The 18570-nt window shown below is 57.0% G+C and overlaps 1 protein-coding gene and 1 non-coding gene across 2 annotated transcripts; one reads left to right on the plus strand and one right to left on the minus strand.

Moving 5' to 3' along the window:
* Positions 1 to 508: 508 nt before the first annotated feature.
* GMEB2 (glucocorticoid modulatory element binding protein 2) lies at positions 509 to 17632 on the minus strand. The gene is made up of 10 exons (XM_049777144.1): positions 17602 to 17632; positions 11994 to 12164; positions 8180 to 8277; positions 7895 to 8022; positions 6465 to 6568; positions 5250 to 5407; positions 3748 to 3819; positions 3464 to 3601; positions 2761 to 2883; positions 509 to 2219 (listed from the first exon to the last, which is right to left on the minus strand). The coding sequence occupies exons 2-10, from the start codon at positions 12122 to 12124 to the stop codon at positions 1570 to 1572; spliced, it is 1602 nt and encodes a 533-aa protein (XP_049633101.1). The 5' UTR covers positions 12125 to 12164; positions 17602 to 17632; the 3' UTR covers positions 509 to 1569.
* On the plus strand, positions 9730 to 9835 carry LOC126015265 (U6 spliceosomal RNA). Its single transcript, XR_007498148.1, has one exon. It is a non-coding gene; the product is annotated as a U6 spliceosomal RNA (small nuclear RNA).
* Positions 17633 to 18570: the final 938 nt, after the last annotated feature.

An 18570-nucleotide genomic window follows, 5' to 3' on the forward strand; every position in this document is an offset into this window, starting at 1 on the left:
TCCCAGACACACCTGCCACCTAAGTCACAAGGGGTCGTGGGGAATAGCATCCCATCCTACTGGCCCATCATCTTCTCCATTGGCCTCCAGTAACCAACCACAAGGCCGGGTGGCTGAGTAAGGGGGCAATGTGATATAGGGTCGCCCCCTATATCTTGGATCTTCAAGGCTCTGCCCACTTCCCCCTAGAGGACCCCCCAGTGTCCTAGCATGGCCAGGCTGAAGTCTTAAATCATGGCCCAATTCCCTCATTCTTCTTTCAGCCCATGACACCCTGCACCAGCAAGCCCATGGCCAGTGGGCATAGGAAAAGCCCACAGACGTCAGTGCTGGGGATGTCAGGGACACTGGGGCTGTGGAGGGTCACAGCCGCTGAGTACAGCCGGGAGGGCCCTCAGTGGGGGCCATATTGGCCTATGGGAAGGCTCAGCGCTCAGGAAAACTGGTCAGGAGTACTGAGTTGTCTTTGAGTCGACCCACATATCTCTCCCCGGACATGAACACCAACTATGAAAAATGCTTTTATTTGAAATCAAAGTACCAAGCAGATACTTTCAAAACAACGTACAAAGTGGAGTCCAGGTCCCTCTGCCCCTCAGTGGGCCAGGGGACCTGGGGGACCCTGGGTCTCCCCGAGGCTTGGATCGGCCCTGCCAGACGGCAGACAGTCTTGGGCAACAACCCCCCACCCACAGTTGGACGCACATGTGGTCCCCAGAGTCTTAGGACTCAGTAAAAATGAGTTAAAAAAACGTGGACAGACACCAATAGGGAAGGAGGAACAACACACAGAACCAGCCAACGGGGACAAACCAGAGAAGCAGAGAACCACCCAGTACACAGTCCCTCAGGGAAGCCCAGAAAGGGGCTCCAGCCTCAGGGCAGGAGATGTGGTCTGGCATGGGGTCCTCAGCATCTGCTTGCTGGAGACTGACCACCCCCAGCTGCAAGAGCCACAGTTCCCACGGGTCTGTCTGTGGGAACACTGTACGGGGGGCAGGGATTCCTTAGGAGCCAGGGTGAGTTTGCACAAACCCAGGCCCACCTGAAGCCAGGTCCCACCCAGCTCTGTCCTGCCCGTGTGTCTCCGAGGCCGACTCCGTGGGCTCAGCAGCAGCGCCACCATCTGTCCGTTCCAGAAAGCGGACCTGGGGCTGCCACACTAACCCTACAGAAAACTGTGGGAAGTAACCAAATCCATAGGATCCATGCGATTCCACTCTTGGGGACAGTCCCCAAGGCAGGTGTCACTGACGTTCCCCCCAGAGGCTCAGACCCGGGGAGGGCAGTCTTGGGCACCTCCATGCCCGCCCGTCTGCCAGGCACCCCGCTCAGGGCATGTGTAAACAGTGTTAATGAACAACAGATGAGAAACTACATCCCCCCCACACCCCGAGAAAAAGGGAAGTTTCTAACTCGAGCCCAGCAGCTCATTCACTCCCACTTGTCCCTTTGCATCTTCATCTGTTTGGCGTCTCCTCTCTTTGGTTCAGCAGCCCCTGGGGCCCACCAGGCCAGGCCATTGCCCGAGAGGCCAGCCTGTGTCCTCGGCGGCTCCCTGGACCCCGGCTACTTGTGCTCAGGGCCCTCGGTCATGGCTGCCACCTCAAGGGCAGCCGTGTGCTCCTCTGGCCCTGGGGCTGCGCCAGCACCCTCCACTGTGCCCGTGGGCACCAGCACCGTGCTGGCCCCCGGGGAAAGCTGTGTCACGTTCTGCAGGGCCGGGCCCAGGCCGGGCAATGTCAGCAGCTGCAGGGGGCTCACCACCTTCACCACGGTGCTGCCGTCCTGCATGGCTGCGGTGCTCAGCACCGTGAGGCTGGAGGCGTCGGGGTGCAGCTCCACAGTGCCAGGGAAGGTGGGGCCCGAAGAGGCCAGCACCGTGTAACCGCCGAGCAGTGGTGAGGCTGGGGAACCGGTGGCGGGAGGAGCCTGTTGGGGGCCCTTGCTGAGTACAGGTGATGGCAGCGTGGACAGCACCTTGCCCAGGGGGACGCCGGCCAGCTGGGAGACGGGCACGGCCGGGGCGAGGCCTGAGTGTGCCAGCACCTGGGAAGCCACGGCAGCAGGACCCGATGAGGCCCTGGCCAGACGAGGCCGCTTCATGGGGGGCGGCAGGGACACGGGCGTCAGCGTCATGAGCACGTTGCTGAGGTGCTGGGACTTGTGCTTGAGCTCCTTGGCCCGTCGGCGGTGCTCATCACATTGCTGCTCCAGCGCTGCGGGGGGTGGGAGGAGGTCCAGGGGAAACAGCATGAGGCCAGGGCAGGTGGGAGGCCCGGCCTGGCCCAGCCACCTCGCCGCAGGGGAAGGGGACCTCACTATGGGCCTCTTCATAGGACAGAACCTCCTCACAAGGGTGGGATCTTATAGGAAGGAAGCCTCATCACAAGGAGAGGGGCCTCATCCTGGGGGCAGAGCCTCACCACAGGGCAGGGCCTCATCATGGGGGGAGCCTCAACGTGGGGCTGGGCCTCACCGTGAGGTCGAGCTCAATACTAGGACAGAGCCTCGGCACTAGGATGGGGTCTCGTCACAGGGGCTCAGAGCCTCCCCGGGTGTTCCAAGTCTCATCCCAGGCCACCACCACCCCCCCCCCCCCCGTGGGGAGCCAGGAAGCACAACTTTAGCACTCCTGGGAGAATCCCACCAAGAAGACTCACAGGGTGCTCCGTAGTGCTCCAAGGGGAAGAGGCCATGCTCACATGGCCCCACTCGAGCCACTGAAGGCGCCCACTACCCAGACAAGCCTGCGGGTACCTGCTAAGTCACGGGCATACTGCTCCCGGGAGCGGTCCATCTGGCACTTATGGCTGGCCAGCACTTTCTTCACCAGGTCCAGCATGCCAAAGTTCTGCACAATGTTGTTGAGGAGGACGGCATCTGTGGGGAACAATCAGTGAGCCCCGGACAGGCTGGACTTGGGCCTCCAGCAGAAGACGAGCAGGGTAAGGGCAGAGAATGGGCAGGACAAGGTCAGGGTGAGTCTAGGGTGACGGCTGGTTGTGGGCAGGGAGTGTAGCTGTGGTGCAGAGTGGGTGAGGGCAGGATATAGGCACAGTGTACACTAGGTGTGGACAGAATATGGTCCAGGTGTAGGCTGGGTGTGGGCATGGTAAAGACTGAGTGGGGACAGGAAGTAGGCCTGGTGGAGACTGGGTATGGGCATAGTAGAGACCAGTGGTCCTCAAACTACAGCCCTCGGGCCACATACTGTATTTGTTCCCGTTTTGTTTCTTCACTTTGAAATAAGATATATGCAGTTTGCACAGGAATTTGTTCATAGTTTTTGTTTTTATACAGTCCGGCCCTCCAATGGTCTGAGGGACAGTGAACTGGCCCTGTTTAAAAAGTTTGAGGACCACTGGTATAAAGTGGGGACAGGAAGTGGACATGGTGTAAACAGGGATAGTGTAGAGGGGGTGAGGACAGGTTGTGGCAGAAAACCCTCATCTGTCCTCACCTCTAAGCTGCAGTGGGGGGTCCTGGGCTCGCTGCTGGAGGCCCCGCATGGTCTCAACGAGCTCCTGGTGGAACTCCTGGATGACCTCGTCTAGCAATCCTGCATCCTTCAGGCCCCGCCAGAAGGCAAATGTGTCATCTGGGAAGAGAAGCAGGAACCACGTTCCAGGGAAGGCCAGGCCAGTGTAGTCGAGAGCAGACCGGTTGACTCAGGGCTCAGAGCCTGGCACTGAGACCCTAAGCCCCCGACCTGCACCCCGCCCATCCCCCAAACAGCCCCCGTACCTCCAATGGCCGTGGTCCAGTCACTGGGGTCCTCACAGGTCTCTATGGTGATGGTAGCTGGGGAGCCATTCACTAGAATCAAGATGGGACAGTTGCAACAGACTGACCTGGCCCAATACCTTGAGTCCACTCAGGATGGGCTAGAAGCGCACACCCATAGGCAGGGACAGGGGCACGCACACATGCGAACAAGCATGGCGCAGGCACACACACACATAGACACAGGCGCACATGCATGCTGACACACAGATACAAACAAAGATACAGGCAGACATGGATACAGCCTCCCACGGGGAAGGAAACCCCCGTCTGCGCAGCAGTGCCAAAGGCACAGTCCCTCTCATCACCCATCTCACAAGGACAGAATCAGAGATGGAGACGGAGAGGGCTCTGTTCGGCCATCACCATCATGGGATCCTCATGCAGGTAGCGTCTGCACTGCCCAGTGCTTTGTGTGTGCTGTGAGATACTCCTTCCCCCAATGCCTTAAACTTTCTTTCTTTCTTTTTTTTTTTTTTTTGATTTTTGGGCCACACCCAGTGACGCTCAGAGGTTTACTCCTGGGTATGCACTCAGAAATCACTCCTGGCTTAGAGGACCATATGGGACACCAGGGATCAAACCAAGGTCCTTCCTAGGTCAGCCGTGTGCAAGGCAAACGCCCTACCTCAGTGCCTTCACTCCAGCCCAGCCCTAGACTTTCTATTGAAATGTTAATATCCCCTGGATAGCCAGACCCACCCATTCCTGGGATGGGGAGGGGGTATCTTGAATGGAGAATATAAGGTATGGCCTGGGGGGAAGGAGAGAAAGAAAAGGAGCAAGGAATCATGGACAGCAGCAGAAAAGAAGCTGCTTGGAAGAAGCTTAGAACAGAAGCCATGTGAAGAAATGCACAGGGAAGTTAGGGCCATGAAATAAAGCTGGCTGACTCCTGAAACTTTAACTGACTGCCTGTGAATTTTCTGTGCCATTATCCTGCACCTTCAGATCCTCAGGTGGAAGGGGTAAAGGCACCATGCAGAGAAAGACCTCACCTCAAACTAGGACTATATATTTTATATTTACACAACAGTATGCTAGGATGTAATGCCCTATCTGCACATAATGTATGAGTGCACCAAAAAGTTTATGTACCCATGAACTTATGTATGTGTATATGTGCTTATACATGGGTGCCATGTATGTATTGTATATGTGCTGTGTTCACTACTGCAGTTATGTGCCGTACTCATTTTCTCTGCTGTGGCCCACATGCTTGCTATGTATACTTTGTATCTGTGTGTCCCATGTGCAAAGGGCATGCCCATGAGTACACCCATGCTCTTGTTTGCTGCGTCCACGCATGTCTGCTAGGACCAGTGCACTACCGCTGCATATGTATCCCGGCATCTGTGAGTAGCACATGGGTATTGGCATGCTTGGGTATCTGCCGTCTGTGCTGCTCATGTGCACAAAGCGTGCTCTCAAGTAGGCCTGTGCCTAAAGACAGCTGCACTTACCGTCGGCAGTGGCGGGGGTGAGTGGGATGTACTCGGCGGAAGTGGGGCTACTCAGGGACACGCGGGCGCCCGACAGGTCGATCTTGGTGCTGCGGCAGGTGTTGGAGCAGACTTTGTCATGTTGGTAGAAGTCCAGCTCCCCCGAGTCCATGATCTTCCTGAGGCACAGCAGGGATAGGCACCTGCGTGAGCAGCTTTGTCTCAGCTGCTCACCTGGCTGGGGCCGCCACGGCAGGGCTCTGCTCACTGACGCATAGGGTGGGCATTGCCCAGCGTGAGCAATGCCCACATCGAGCTCTGCCCTGCCCTCGTTTCTCTGTGAGTGTGCTGGCCCCCCATGTCCTGCACCCCGGCCCTGGGGTGCTCGGTGGACGCTGTGTCTGATGTGGGCTCGGGGAGCCATATGTGCAGTCAGGGCTCTCCAGACCTGTGACGGCTGCCCTTAGGGCTTCACCAGGAGCTTCTGTGGCTTGTTAGGCTTCCCCAGCCGTCTCTCGAACTCTCCCAGGAGCCCCAAGTGAACGTTTGTAATTCACCCATTTTCACTGCAGAAATCTGGGAGAACCTGGGACAGCCAGGCAGCTGACCACACTGAGGAATGGACCGGGCATCAGTGACCTCACCATCCTCCCACACCTCCCCCACCAGCCCTGCTCAGGGTCAGGGATAGGGGACCTGGGTAAGATGACCTCTCTGATTTTCAGGCCAGACGAAGACTTCCAGGTCCCAGCCCAGGTGGGCTAAAGGGCAAGGACTTCAGGTTGATGCTAGGAGCCACAGTGGAAAACCACAGGGGTAAGCATATAAAGGGAGGGAGGGAAGGAAGGAGAAAAGAAAGGAGGAAGAGGAGGGACGAAATGAAGAAAAAGAGGGAAGGAGAGATGGAGAGGAGGAAGGCAGAGCCTAACCGGGAGAGGAAGGGGAACAGCAAAGTCAAGGCAGAGGAAGAAAAGGAAAGGCGGGCAGAGGAGAGTGGAGGAGGAAAGGGGAAGGCAGGAGTGGGAAGAGGAGGCCAGAGGAGGCGGAGAAGGGCAGAGGACAGCAACCACATGCAGCAGGCCATGCCCAGAATACAGTGGGCACTCTGAGTGTGGCTGCAGAGAAGGCCCAACCAGGCACGCACAAGGACACAGGATCTGTTTTAAGTGGGGACTCTAGAGCCCCACGGCCCCCAGAAACCAAGCCCCACAGTGGGCCAGAGTGGGACAGGCGCACCTGAGCATGATGCCATTCATCCGGATCGCTCTCTTCCAGTCCTTGAGCGTGGACTTGCCCGCCAGGTGCACAAACTCCTTGGGACTGATCACATGCTCATCATACTGCCGAAGACAACCAATGGTAGTAGGTCAGGATGGTCCCACCCAGGGTCCCTGTGGGGGCTGACCATAAAGGGGTCATGGAGAGCAAGGGACCGAGAACCATGGCTCAGACTCATCCCCTAGGCACCTCAGACATGCAGTTTCTGGTAACAGGAACTTGGGGAAGGGGTCTGAAGTGATGGCTCTGCACTCAGGAATCATTCCTGGTGGTGCTTGGGGGACCCTACAGGATGCTGGAGATCAAACCCGGGTCGTCTGTGTGCAAGGCAAATGTCCTCCCCAGGGGCTGGGAAGGTGGCGCTAGAGGTAAGGTTAGAGGTAAGGTGTCTGCCTTGCAAGCGCTAGCGTAGGACGGACCGTAGGATCCCCCAGTGTCCCATATGGTCCCCCCAAGCCAGGAGCAATTTCTGAGCGCATAGCCAGGAGTAACCCCTGAGCATCAAATGGGTGTAGCCCAAAAACCAAAAAAAAAAAAAAAAAGTCCTCCCCACTGAGGTATTGCTCCAGTCATTTATTTTTGCAGTGTTGTGACCACCAGGGCTGCCTGTGAGCTCTGTACCTCTGCACAGGGCCTGAGTGCTCCCCACTCAGGGTAACTACAGACTGCAGGGCGAGTGCCTGGGGTCTCAGGATGAGCCTCCCCCACTTCCCTGCCTCCCACCCCACAGAACCTACACTCCTCCCTTCGGCACCATCTACCCAGATGCAGTCTCTGCCCTATCTCTGCTCGTCTTTACTCTAGCACTGTCATTACTCTAGCCCTGTTATTACTCCACCTTTACTTCCACGTCATTATTACTCCAGCACCATTATTACTGTCTTTACTCCAGCACCATCATTACTCCGTCATTACTCCAGCAGTCTTCGGTTCTGGCAAGCTCCAATGGTGCTCAGGGATCACTCACTCTTGGCCAAGTCTGGGAGCCAGCACAGTGCCAGCTGTTCTGGGGCCTGCTTGGTCGTGGCTTCCCGCACACAGGCACAACCCCCTCTACCTTCCGGGCACCTCATGCTCTGCTGTGGCCTAACCCCCAGTCCGGCTCAATGGCAAAGTCCCTGGGTCCTCGTCCACTTGGCCTAGAAGGTTCTGGGAGTGTCTGGGGACTGTGCGTGAAGTGGGCCTGACGTCATTCTCCCAGGGCAGGGGACGGGGCCCACCCTGAGGACTACCCTGAACCTACTGGAGGAGGCAGAGCAGTGCTGGCCTGTCCCTGTCTCAGCCCCAGGCCTGAGCCTCTCCGACTTCCCGCCAGCTCCAGAGGCAGGTCGGCCAGAGCCCCTGCCGCACACTGGCAAGCCGAGAGGCATCGCTGGCTGCACCCTCACCTGCACACACTTCACGTTGATACCGGGACACACGAACTTCCTCCAGATGAGGTTAGCTCTGCTCTCCCCACAGGTGATGGGGTACACGATTTCGGCCTCCAGGCTGTCATCCTCCTCAGTCATCTTCACTTCTCACCGACAGGCAGGAGGGAGGTAAGAAAAGAGCGTCAGGAGTTTCTGGTGTCACCCACTGGAGCACCGTGGGAAGGCACCAACTCTGGCCCAGGCTCTTGACACCCTGACGGGCCAGGCCACTCCTAGGATGGATGGCTGTGTGGCTCCTACCTAGCACAGCCTCCTTGAGCTGCGAGGACGCGCTGAAGGCAGCAGCGGCGGCGGCGGCGGCATTCTCTGTCTCCATGTGCTCCTCGGTCAGGTCAGCCCTGGAGAAGCAAAGCAGGCTGAGCCCCAGCCTGGCCACGCAGCCTGAGGGGGAGCGGTGCTGGGCCTCTGGGGGGGGGGCCTCTGGCTGTTCTTTCCTCCCTCAGCAGTGTCTCAGACTCACCATTGCTACCCCACTTTATCTATTTTGGTTTTGGGGCCATCCCCGCGGTGCTCAGGGTTGACTCCTGGCTCTGCCCTCAAGGATCATTCTTGGCAGGTTTCAGGGAGCATCTGGGGTATCAGGGATAGAACTGGGTCAGCCCCCATGCAAGGAAAGCGCCCTGCTATCTCTTAGATCCCAAAATATTAGCTTTGTTTTGTATTGTTTTGTTTTTGGGCCACACCTGGTGACATTCAGGGGTTATGTAATCCTGGCTATGCACTCAGAAATCGTTCCTGACTTGGGGACCATATGGGACACTGGGGATCAAACCCAAGTCCATCCTGGATCAGCCACATGCAAGGCAAACGCCCTACTGTTGTGTTATCACTCCAGCCCCCCAAAATATTCACTTCTAAAAGAAAAATCAGGGGCCGGAGAGATAGCGTGGAGGTAGGGCCTTTGCCTTACATACAGAAGGATGGTGGTTCGTATCCCGGCATCCCAGATGGTCCCCCAAGCTTGGCAGGAGCAATTTCTGAGCATAGAGCCAGGAGTAACCCCTGAGTGCTGCCAGTTATGACTCAAACGCCCCCCTCCAAAAAAAAAAAAGAAAAATCAAATCACCATTTGATCGCCAGCCTCAGGTCATCTCACACCAAAGTAAATGCAGAGAAAGCAAATGTGAGGAAGAAGCTGAAGCAAGAAAAGGGTAGAGCAGGAGAGATAGCATGGAGGTAGGCATTTGCCTTGCATGCAGAAGACGGTAGGTTCGAATCCCGGCATCCCATATGGTCTCCTGAGACTGCCGGGAGTGATTTCTGAGCGTAGAGCCAGAGGTAACACCTGAGCACTGCCAGGTGTGACTCAAAAAAAAAAAAAAAAAAAGGGGGGGGAGGGTAAAAGAAAGGTAAACTTGAGGGGCCTTAGTGATAGAACAGCAGGAAGAGCATTTGCCTCACATGTGGCTGACCCAGGTTCGATTCCCGATCCCTGGCATCCCATATGGTCTCCTGAGCCTTCCAGGAGTGATTCCTGAGCACAGAGCCAGAAGTAACCCCTGGGTACTGCCAGGTGTGGTGCAAAAATCAAACAAACAAAAAGATGAATGGTTTCAAGCAGACATATTTTCTTTAAAATGATAATAGAAGGGCCCGGAGAGATAGCACAGCGGCATTTGCCTTGCAAGCAGCCAATCCAGGACCTAAAGTGGTTGGTTCGAATCCCGGTGTCCCATATGGTCCCCTGTGCCTGCCAGGAGCTATTTCTGAGCAGACAGCCAGGAGTATCCCCTGAGCACCGCCGGATGTGGCCCAAAAACAACAACAACAAAAAAAATGATAATAGAAGGGTGCTTGCTTTGGCAGCACATATACTAAAATTGGAACGATACAGAGAAGATTATCATGCCCCTGTGCAAGGATGATACGCAAATTTATGAAGTGTTCCATATTAAAAAAAAAAAAAGAAAGAAAGAAAAAGAGAATAGAAGGTGTCAAGGATAACACAGGAGTTAAGATGCTTAAGAAGGAATCAACGGGCCCGGAGAGATAGCACAGCAGCATTTGCCTTGCAAGCAGCCAATCCAGGACCTAAGGTGGTTGGTTCAAATCCCGGTGTCCCATATGGTCCCCCGTGCCTGCCAGGAGCTATTTCTGAGCAGACAGCCAGGAGTAACCCCTGAGCATCACCGGGTGTGGCCCAAAAAAAAAAAAAAAAAGACATAGCATCCTAACTGGGCCCGGAGAGATAGCACAGCGGTGTTTGCTTTGCAAGCAGCCGATCCAGGACCAAAGGTGGTTGGTTCGAATCCCGATGTCCCATATGGTCCCCCGTGCCTGTCAGGAGCTATTTCTGAGCAGACAGCCAGGAGTAACCCCTGAGCATCGCCGGGTGTGGCCCAAAAACCAAAAAAAAAAAAAAAAAAAAGAAGGAATCAACAGGGCAGACCAGAGTTTGATTTTTGGCATCCCATATGGTCCCCTGAACCTGCCAGGATTGATTTCTGAGCATAGAGTGAGCAAGCCTGGAGCAATGCCTGAGCAGCGCCAGGTGTGGCTAACCCCCAAAAAAAAGAAAAAAGAAAAAATGGGGCCAGAGTGATAGCACAGTAGTAGGGCACTTGCCTTGCTTGGGGCTGACCCAGGATGGACGCAGGTTTGATCCCCACTGTCCCATATGATCCCCTGAGCCAGGAGCGATTTCTGAGCACATAGCCAGGAGTAGCCCGAGCATCACTGGGTGTGGCCCAAAATCCAGAAAAGGAAAAAACAAAAAAAGAAAAGAAAAGAAAAAGAAGGAATCAGGAGTGGAGAAGAGTGAAGAGAAAAAGAGGGGCTGTGGGGGAGAGAGGGCTAGGTGGAGGGGTGGAGAAAGGGGAAAGGAGTGAGAGGGAAAAGGAGTGGGGGGAGAGGAAGAATAAAGAAAAAAGGGGGAGAAAGGTCAGATAGGAAGGAGTGTGAAGAGGAGGGAGGATGGGAGAAGATGAATGAGGTGATAGGAGGAAGAAGGGAGTGGGTGAGAGGGCAAGACGGTAAAGTAGGGAGGAGGGTTGGGGAAGGTAGGCGATGGGGAGAGGGTCAGAGGTTACTGCCTTCCAACCCAACAGGTACTTGGGTCCCTCTGCCTTGGGGACCGGAGGAGCAGCCCTTTGAGAGGTGCCTGTGGTTGCTGCCACGGTGACACAGCAGAGATGGGCTCTGGAGACTGCCACCACCCAGGGACAGGGTGGGCTGGTCATCCTGAAATACCAGGAGGACTGAGTGTAGGCTGTGTCCCATCCAAGTCCTCCTTGACCACCTCCTTGTCCAGGGAGGCAACAGGGACTGGACCTGCTCGAGGCAGTGCCCGGGTACCCAGTAGCAGCAGGGATGGGACTCAGGACATCACTTCTGGAAGACAGGCCATACTCTGGGACAGAGCTGCGGGGACAAGACACGTGTCCACCAGCCCCATTCCAGGAACCACAGGGCCAGGGAGCCAGCTGCCCACCACAGCCAAAGGGTATGAGGCGAGAGATGAGTTGGCAAAAAAGAACCCGGATACTGCCCATGGCTTCCTTTGGAAATGCTGAGAGATGGAACTGGGGGAAGGCACTTGCCCTCGTGTGGGTTCGATCCCTGGCACCACATAGGATCTGCCGGGAGTTATCCCTGAGCACCGCAGAGTGTGGGGCAGAAACAAAGGTAAAGAAAAACTTTCCAGCCAGGGGTCCAGGGGATCTTATCCGGAGACCATCAGCACATTTTCAGACAGCAGCAGTGAGGAAGTGTCACAAGAGCTGCTTTGGGCCACAAGCTACATGCCCTCTACCAATCAGGTACCAGTCTGAGCACTGGGCCACCACCCACAAAGCCCCTCCCAGAGAACTCAGAATCCCTCCTACACAGCCCACCCCAGACTCCACAGGCCCCGCCACAAGCCTATAAGAGGCACCCACGAAGCCCATAAGCCTTGCTTACAAAGCCCCTCCCATAAAGTTCCCAGGCCCTGACCACAGGCCACACCCACAGCCCCGCCCATGAAGCCCACAGGCCGCTCATGACAGGGGCTCACAGGGACCTGCAGGACACCTTCTCCCCCGGAACGCTTGAGGCCTACGGGCAGGTGACCTACCCGTGTGAGGCCAGGTTGGTGGTCACCAACACAGTCTTCACCTCCTCCACGCCGCTGCCATCCATGGCAGTGTCCGGTGTGGTCACCACCACCACCTCCTCCATGTGGACGCTCACATCTGGAGTGGCCATGGCCAAGATCTCGGGACTCACAGGGACAGGGCCGCTAGTCCTGCGGGAACAAAGGATGGAGCCGAGCCACGTCACGTCACATCACGTCACGTCACGTATCCTGTGTTGTCCCAGTGCCTGTCTCTGAGCATGCCCGCGGGCCCAGTGCACCTGAGGGGGACCTGTCTCTCTCCGAGTACCTGCAAGGCCAGTGCCTACTTGCTGCACTACTGCTCCTGCCCCAAACACTTAATGAGTAAATATTTAGAAACGTCCTACACGCCATTCTGTCACTCTGGCCCCTCCCAAACTTTCTAAATAAATTTCAATAAATAATTTTCTGACAGGCCTGAGCAACAGCACAGTGGGAGGTCATTTACCCAGCAAACTGGATTCAGTCTCCAGCATTCCATATGATCCCCCAAGCTTACGAGGCGTGATTCCTGAATGCAGAGCCAGGAGGAACCCCTGAGCACTGAGGGATGTGGTCCAAAAATAAACCAACTAAAACTCTTTCTTCACCGGTGAGTGGGGCTGGACAAGGCAAATAATGCCTCGCAAGTGGCTGACCTGGGTTCATCCCCTGAGCACCACTAAGGAACGATAGCATAGTGGCAGGGCATTTGCCTTGCACGCAGCTGACCTGGGAAGACCCAGGTTCGTTCCCGGCATCCCATATGGTCCCAGGAGCCTGCCAGGAGCGATTTCTGAGTGCAGAGCCAGGAGTAACCCCTGAACACTGAGGGATGTGACCCCAAAAAAAAAAAAAAAAAGCCTAGGAAAGGCAAGAAAGTGAAGAATATGGAAACTGCTGAAGGCCACAGACTTGGCTGAGGGTCAAGTACAGGCTCAATCACGCTGGCTGGAATATTCCAGATTCTTGCTTTTATCAGCTCGTAATGATGCAAGGACAGCGCAAGCCCAGCACCGCCCGTACATGTGACTGACACTGTACTTGCAAAACAACCCTTCATCCCCATCACCTTCGCTTCTACAATTACGTTGTGGTTGAGCTGCAGCCTGTGCAGCGTTTGGGGTCACTTGCATGGGTGCCCAGGGGCGGGGCCCCAAGCTCTCGTGGAAAGAATCAGTTTGAGACATACCCTAGGTTCTTGGGGTCTGAGTCAGAGACAGAACAGCAGGGAAAGCGATCGCTCACCTTGCATGAGGCAGGGTTCAACCCTCAGTACCCCATAGGGTTCCCCAGCCCACCAAGAGTAAACGTTGAGCATCGCCGGGCAAGGCCCGAAATCAAACCAAAAAGAGAGCTGGATTTCTTTCTTTTTTTTTTGGTTTCTGAGCCACACCCAGTGGTGCTCAGGGATTACTCCTGGCTCTGCACTCAGGAATCACTCCTGGCAGGCTCAGGGAACCCTATGGGATGCCAAGAATCAACCCTGGTTGGCCACGTACAAGGCAAACACTCCCCTCCCCACCCCCCAATGTGCTATCACTCTAGCCCAGGCTCCTTTCTTAGGTGGGCACGGGAGGCCCCACACAAGGAGGAATCCACACACCAAGCCAGAAAGGCCCCATGACCAGACCCTGGTTCTGTGAAGCTATGTGAAGAGGTGGAAGGATGCACACTGGGAATTTGGGCCAGAGTGATGGCACAACAGTTGGGTGTTTGTCAATTCGGGTTTGGTCTCCGGCATCCCATAAAGTCCTTTGAGCCTACCAGAAGCAAATTTTTGCAAGGCAAACGCCCTACCGCTGTGCTACCACTCCAGCCACAACAGAGCGATTTCTGGTCACTGAGCCAGGAGTAACCCTGAGTGCCGCGGGGTGTGGGCCAAAAAAACAACAAACAAAAAGACAAGGACGCATGCTGGGAATTCTCAGGGACGTTCTCTGGGGAACCAGGCCGTTCCATTTCCAAATGCCCCAAGATGCTCACATCGGGCAGGAGTTCTGACTGACAGCTGAGTAGTGTCAGGGCACAGAGGTCCCCTGACGGCAGGAAACGTCTGTCCTGGACACCCAGGATTGTGGTCCCAGGAATCACCAGCCGAGTCTCCAGGGTTGTGGCTCCTCAGCTGACTTGAGCCAATAGCAGATTGACTAGAAGTTGCAACAATGAATTCCTTTAAGTCTAAAATGTAACTTTTTGGGGGCGGAGCGATAGCACAGCGGTAGGGCCTTTAGGACTCAGGTTCAATTCCCGGCATCCCATATAGTCCCTCGAGCCTGCCAAAAGTGATTTCTGAGTGTAGAGCCAGGACAAACCCCTGAGCGCCTCCGTGACCCAAAAACAAAGAAAAAATAAACAAATAAAATGCAAATGTTTAGGGGCTGGAGCGATAGCATAGCGGTAAGGCATTTTGCCTTGCACGCAGCCAACACAGGATGGACGGTGGTTCGAATCCTGGCATCCCATATGCCCCGCCCCAGCCTGCCAGGAATGACTTCTGAGAGCAGAGCCCGGAGTGACCCCTGAGCGCCGTCGAATGTGACCCAAAAACCAAAATGAAATCAAATAAAATGCAAATGTTTAAGTTCTGAGCTTTGAAACCAAGTAAAAAGCAATGAAACTTCCGTTGCCAGGTGCCACTGGCCACCCAAACTGCAATGGCAAAGCCCGTCCTGCTGCCAAAGCTGCTCCAGATGTTCAGGTGAAACTATTGATCTGGGTTCCATCCCGCCCAGGACACCGGCATCAAGTACCCACCCAAACAGCAGCAGGAGTGCCCTGAGCTAACGCCAGCCAGGTGCAGCCTCCCCCGTCCCCCGCCCCACTGCTGAGATGTAGCCCCAGAAGCAACCCACTAGTAGTGGTCGGAAACCTTTTTTTCCAATTGAGCCAAATCTCGCCAAAATTAAAATTTATTTTGAGAGCCACACAGGGCGCAACTGACAGAGGCTAGGAGCAGAGTCCTGACTTCTGGAGCGGCTGCCCGGCACACAGAAAAGGCAAATTAAAAGTGTAAAGAGGGGGCCGGGCGGTGGCACTAGAGGTAAGGTGCCTGCCTTGCCTACGCTAGCCTAGGACGGACCGCGGTTCGATCCCCCGGCGTCCCATATGGTCCCCCAAGCCAGGAGTGACTTCTGAGCGCATAGCCAGGAGTAACCCCTGAGCGTCACCGGGTGTGGCCCAAAAAAAAAAAAAAAAGTGTAAAGAGCCACATGTGACTCGAGAGCCGCAGGTTGCCGACCACTGCACTAGACAAAAGAGCAGGTCACAAAGGTGACAGCAAATAGTGTAGATAGGGGCCCGAGTGATAGCACCGTGGTAAGGGTGTTTGCCTTGCATGTGGCCGACTCTGAATTTAAAATTCAATCTCCAGCATCCCATACGGTCCCCTGAGCTGCCAGAATTACTGAGCACAAAACCAGGAATAATCCCTGAGTGCCTCAGGGTGTAACCCAAAATGCAAACGAAAAAGAAAACAGAGTAAACAGAGAAGTCTCCCGGAAGAAACTCATGCCCTAGCAATGGAGGGAGGAGCTTTCCCTGGGGTGCCCACAGGGGCCTTGCTTCACTCACAAAATAGCACAGCAAGCCTTGCACACACCAGGACCATAATGTCCCCAAGCTTGCCAGGAGTAATGAGTCCCTAAGCACCATGGGTGTAGTCAAATCACAAAACTAAATAAATAAAAGTAGACCCTTTAGGACTCTTGCAAGCCCCACCACTGAAACCAAACCCCCACTGAGTCACGTCTGCGGGGATGTGGTCCCTCATCAGCACCACCAACAGAAAGGAACGAGTGTTGCTCTTTGTGCCCCAAGATCAGAGGAAGCACTTCAGTGGCCATTCTCCACTCTACTGGCTGTGGGGAAATTAGAGGCGCCTAGACCCTGGTCAGTGGGAAGGTGGCTCCTACGGGGACACACACACACTCTAAAACACACACCTAAACACACACACACACACACACACACACACACACACACACACACACACACACACGATAGGGCACAGGCAGGGGACACGGTGCTGTGACACAGTTCCCACCACCAGAGCAGCACTGCTGGTCTAGGAGCAAGGGTGCCCAGACAGACTCCCTGGGGTCGAGTAAGTGGGGGGAGCACTGTCCTGGGGGTCAGGAAAACGGGGAGAGATGCAGACCTAGAGCTCAGAGGAACATGATCCCAGGGGTCCCAGGAAGTGGGGGGACACGGTCCCAGGGAGTTAGAGGACAGGGCCCCGAGGATTGGGGGGAAGACAAAGTCTCAGGGTTCAGGGACTAGGGAAACATGGTCTTGGGGGATCAAGGACTTGGGGGACACGTCCAGGGGTGTGGGGACTAGAGGGGCATGGTCCTGGGGGTCGGGGAGTTGGAACAAGGTCCCGGGCTTTGGGGGTTTGGGGAAAAGGGTGCAGGGGATCGGGGGAGTGGGGAGACACAGCTTCGAGGTTTGGGGAGCAGGGGGGACACAGTCCCGGGGATCGGGGAATTGGGGGACAGCCTCAGGGTCTGGGGACTTGGGGGACACAGCCTCAGGGTTTGGGACTTGGGGAGGGGGCATGGCCCCGAGGGTCGGGGAGCTGGAAGGCAGGGTCCTGGGGATTAAGGGGACACAGTCCGGGGAATCGGGGACTTGGGGGACACGGTCCTGAGTATTGGAGAGCTGGGGACACAGTCCCGGGAATCGGGGGACACAGCCCCGGGGTTTGAGGACTTGGGCATGGTCCCGAAGGTTGGGGAGCTGGAAGGCAGGGTCCCGGGGATTAAGGGGACACAGTCCTGGGGATCGGGGAGCTGGGGGACACAGCCTCGGGGTTTGGGGCTTGGGGGGGCATGGCCCTGAGTGTCGGGGAGCTGGAAGGCAGGGTCCTGGGGATTAAGGGGACACAGCCTTGGGGTTCGGGGACTTGGGGGACACGGTCGTGGGCATCGGGGAACTGGGGGACACGGCCCCGGGGTTTGAGGACTTGGGGGGCATGGTCCCGACGGTCGGGGAGCTGGAAGGCAGTCCCGGGGATCAAGGGGACACAGTCCTGGGGATCGGGAAATTGGGGGACAGCCTCGGGGTCTGGGGACTTGGGGGGACACAGACCCGGGGGTCGGGGAGCTGGGGGACACAGCCTCAGGGTTTGGGACTTGGGGGGGCATGGCCCCGAGGGTCGGGGAGCTGGAAGGCAGGGTCCCGGGGATTAAGGGGACACGGTCCTGGGCATCGGGGACTTGGGGGACACGGTCCTGGGGATCGGGGAGTTGGGGACACGATCTTGGCGATCGGGGAGCTGGGGGACACGGCCCCGGGGTTCGGGGAGTTGGGGGACAGGGCCGCGCTCCGCACGGCGATGCAGCCGGGCCGGGCAAGATGGCAGCGCCGCCTCCGGCCCGCGGCCCGCGCCCCGCGCCCCGCGCCCGACGCCCGACGCCCGACGCCCGACGCCCGACGCGACGCTCCGCCCGGCGCGGCTGCCCCTCCCCCGCGCCCGCCGCTCCCCTCCCCCCGCCGTAACGTCCTGACGCTCCGCAGGGACCCCTGAGTGGACGGCGGCGCGCGGCCGGGCGCGGGCGGCGCGCGCGGGGCGGCGGGCGCTCACCTGGCTCGCCGGGCTGCGCGGGCGCCGAGAGGCCCCGGAGGGCGCCGGAGGGCGGCGGCGGCGGCGGCGGCGGCGGGCTCGGCTCCTGCTCGGGGATTCGGCGGCGGCGGCGGCGGCGGCGGCCCGGGCACGCGCTTCCTAGTGACGCAGGCGGCGGGGCCGCGCACGCAGGCCGGGGGCGGGGCGCGGGCGCTTCCGAGTGACGCGTGCGTGTTCGGGTGGGGCGCGAGGACTTTTGTGGCGCTTGCCGGGGTTGCCAAATAAAGACCGAGGGGGTGTGTGTGCGCATGCGCCACCTAGTGACGCCTGTGGCGGGGCCGCGCACGCAGGCACGCACAAGGGCCGGTGCGTCGGGACTTCTTTGGCGCCCGCAAGGGCTGGCGGGCGGGGCCGAGAAATAAGGTCCTGGGGCCGGAGAGTTAGCATGGAGGTAGGGCGTTTGCCTTCGATGCAAAAGGACGGTGGTTCGAATCCCGGCATCCCATAGGGTCCCCTGAGCCTGCCGAGAATGGTTTCTGAGTGTAGAGCCAGGAGGAACCCCTGAGCACTACTGAGTGTCACACAAAAATAAATAAATAAAAATAGGGGCTGGAGAGATAGCATGGAGATAGGGCATTTGTCTTGCATGCAGAAGGAAGGTGGTTCGAATCCCAACATCCCATATGGTCCCCCCAGCCTGCCAGGATGAATTTCTGAGCGTAGAGCTGCTGGGTGTGACCCATAAACAAAAATAAAGAGAAATAAGGTCCGGCGGGCTTTTTCACGCGTGTTCAAGGCTGGACTAAGCGGCCCAGTGCCAATGTCTTCTGGCCCCTGTCTCTGTGGGCCTCTGCAGACTTGGAGATGCAGCCTTGCCCACGGGTAGGGGCCAGTTGCTGGGTCTCTTGTCACTGCGGCCTGTGTATGTGCGTAGAAAGGCCAGTGGGGGTCCAAGAGATGCAGCCAAGTAGTGCCTCAAATTTGGTGCTC

This window comes from Suncus etruscus, chromosome 7 (assembly GCF_024139225.1).
Source record: "Suncus etruscus isolate mSunEtr1 chromosome 7, mSunEtr1.pri.cur, whole genome shotgun sequence".
NCBI lineage: Eukaryota > Metazoa > Chordata > Mammalia > Eulipotyphla > Soricidae > Suncus > Suncus etruscus.

Bases quoted from the DNA above. Each gene is read 5' to 3' on its own strand.
- GMEB2 (XM_049777144.1), bottom strand. From the start codon at position 12,124: ATGGCCACTCCAGATGTGAGCGTCCACATGGAGGAGGTGGTGGTGGTG. The intron at 6,569-7,894 runs GTGAGGGTGCAG...TGTCTTCGGCAG, and splicing joins TCAACGTGAAGTGTGTGCAG to TATGATGAGCATGTGATCAG. The intron at 3,820-5,249 runs GTAAGTGCAGCT...TCTTGATTCTAG, and splicing joins CACCCCCGCCACTGCCGACG to TGAATGGCTCCCCAGCTACC.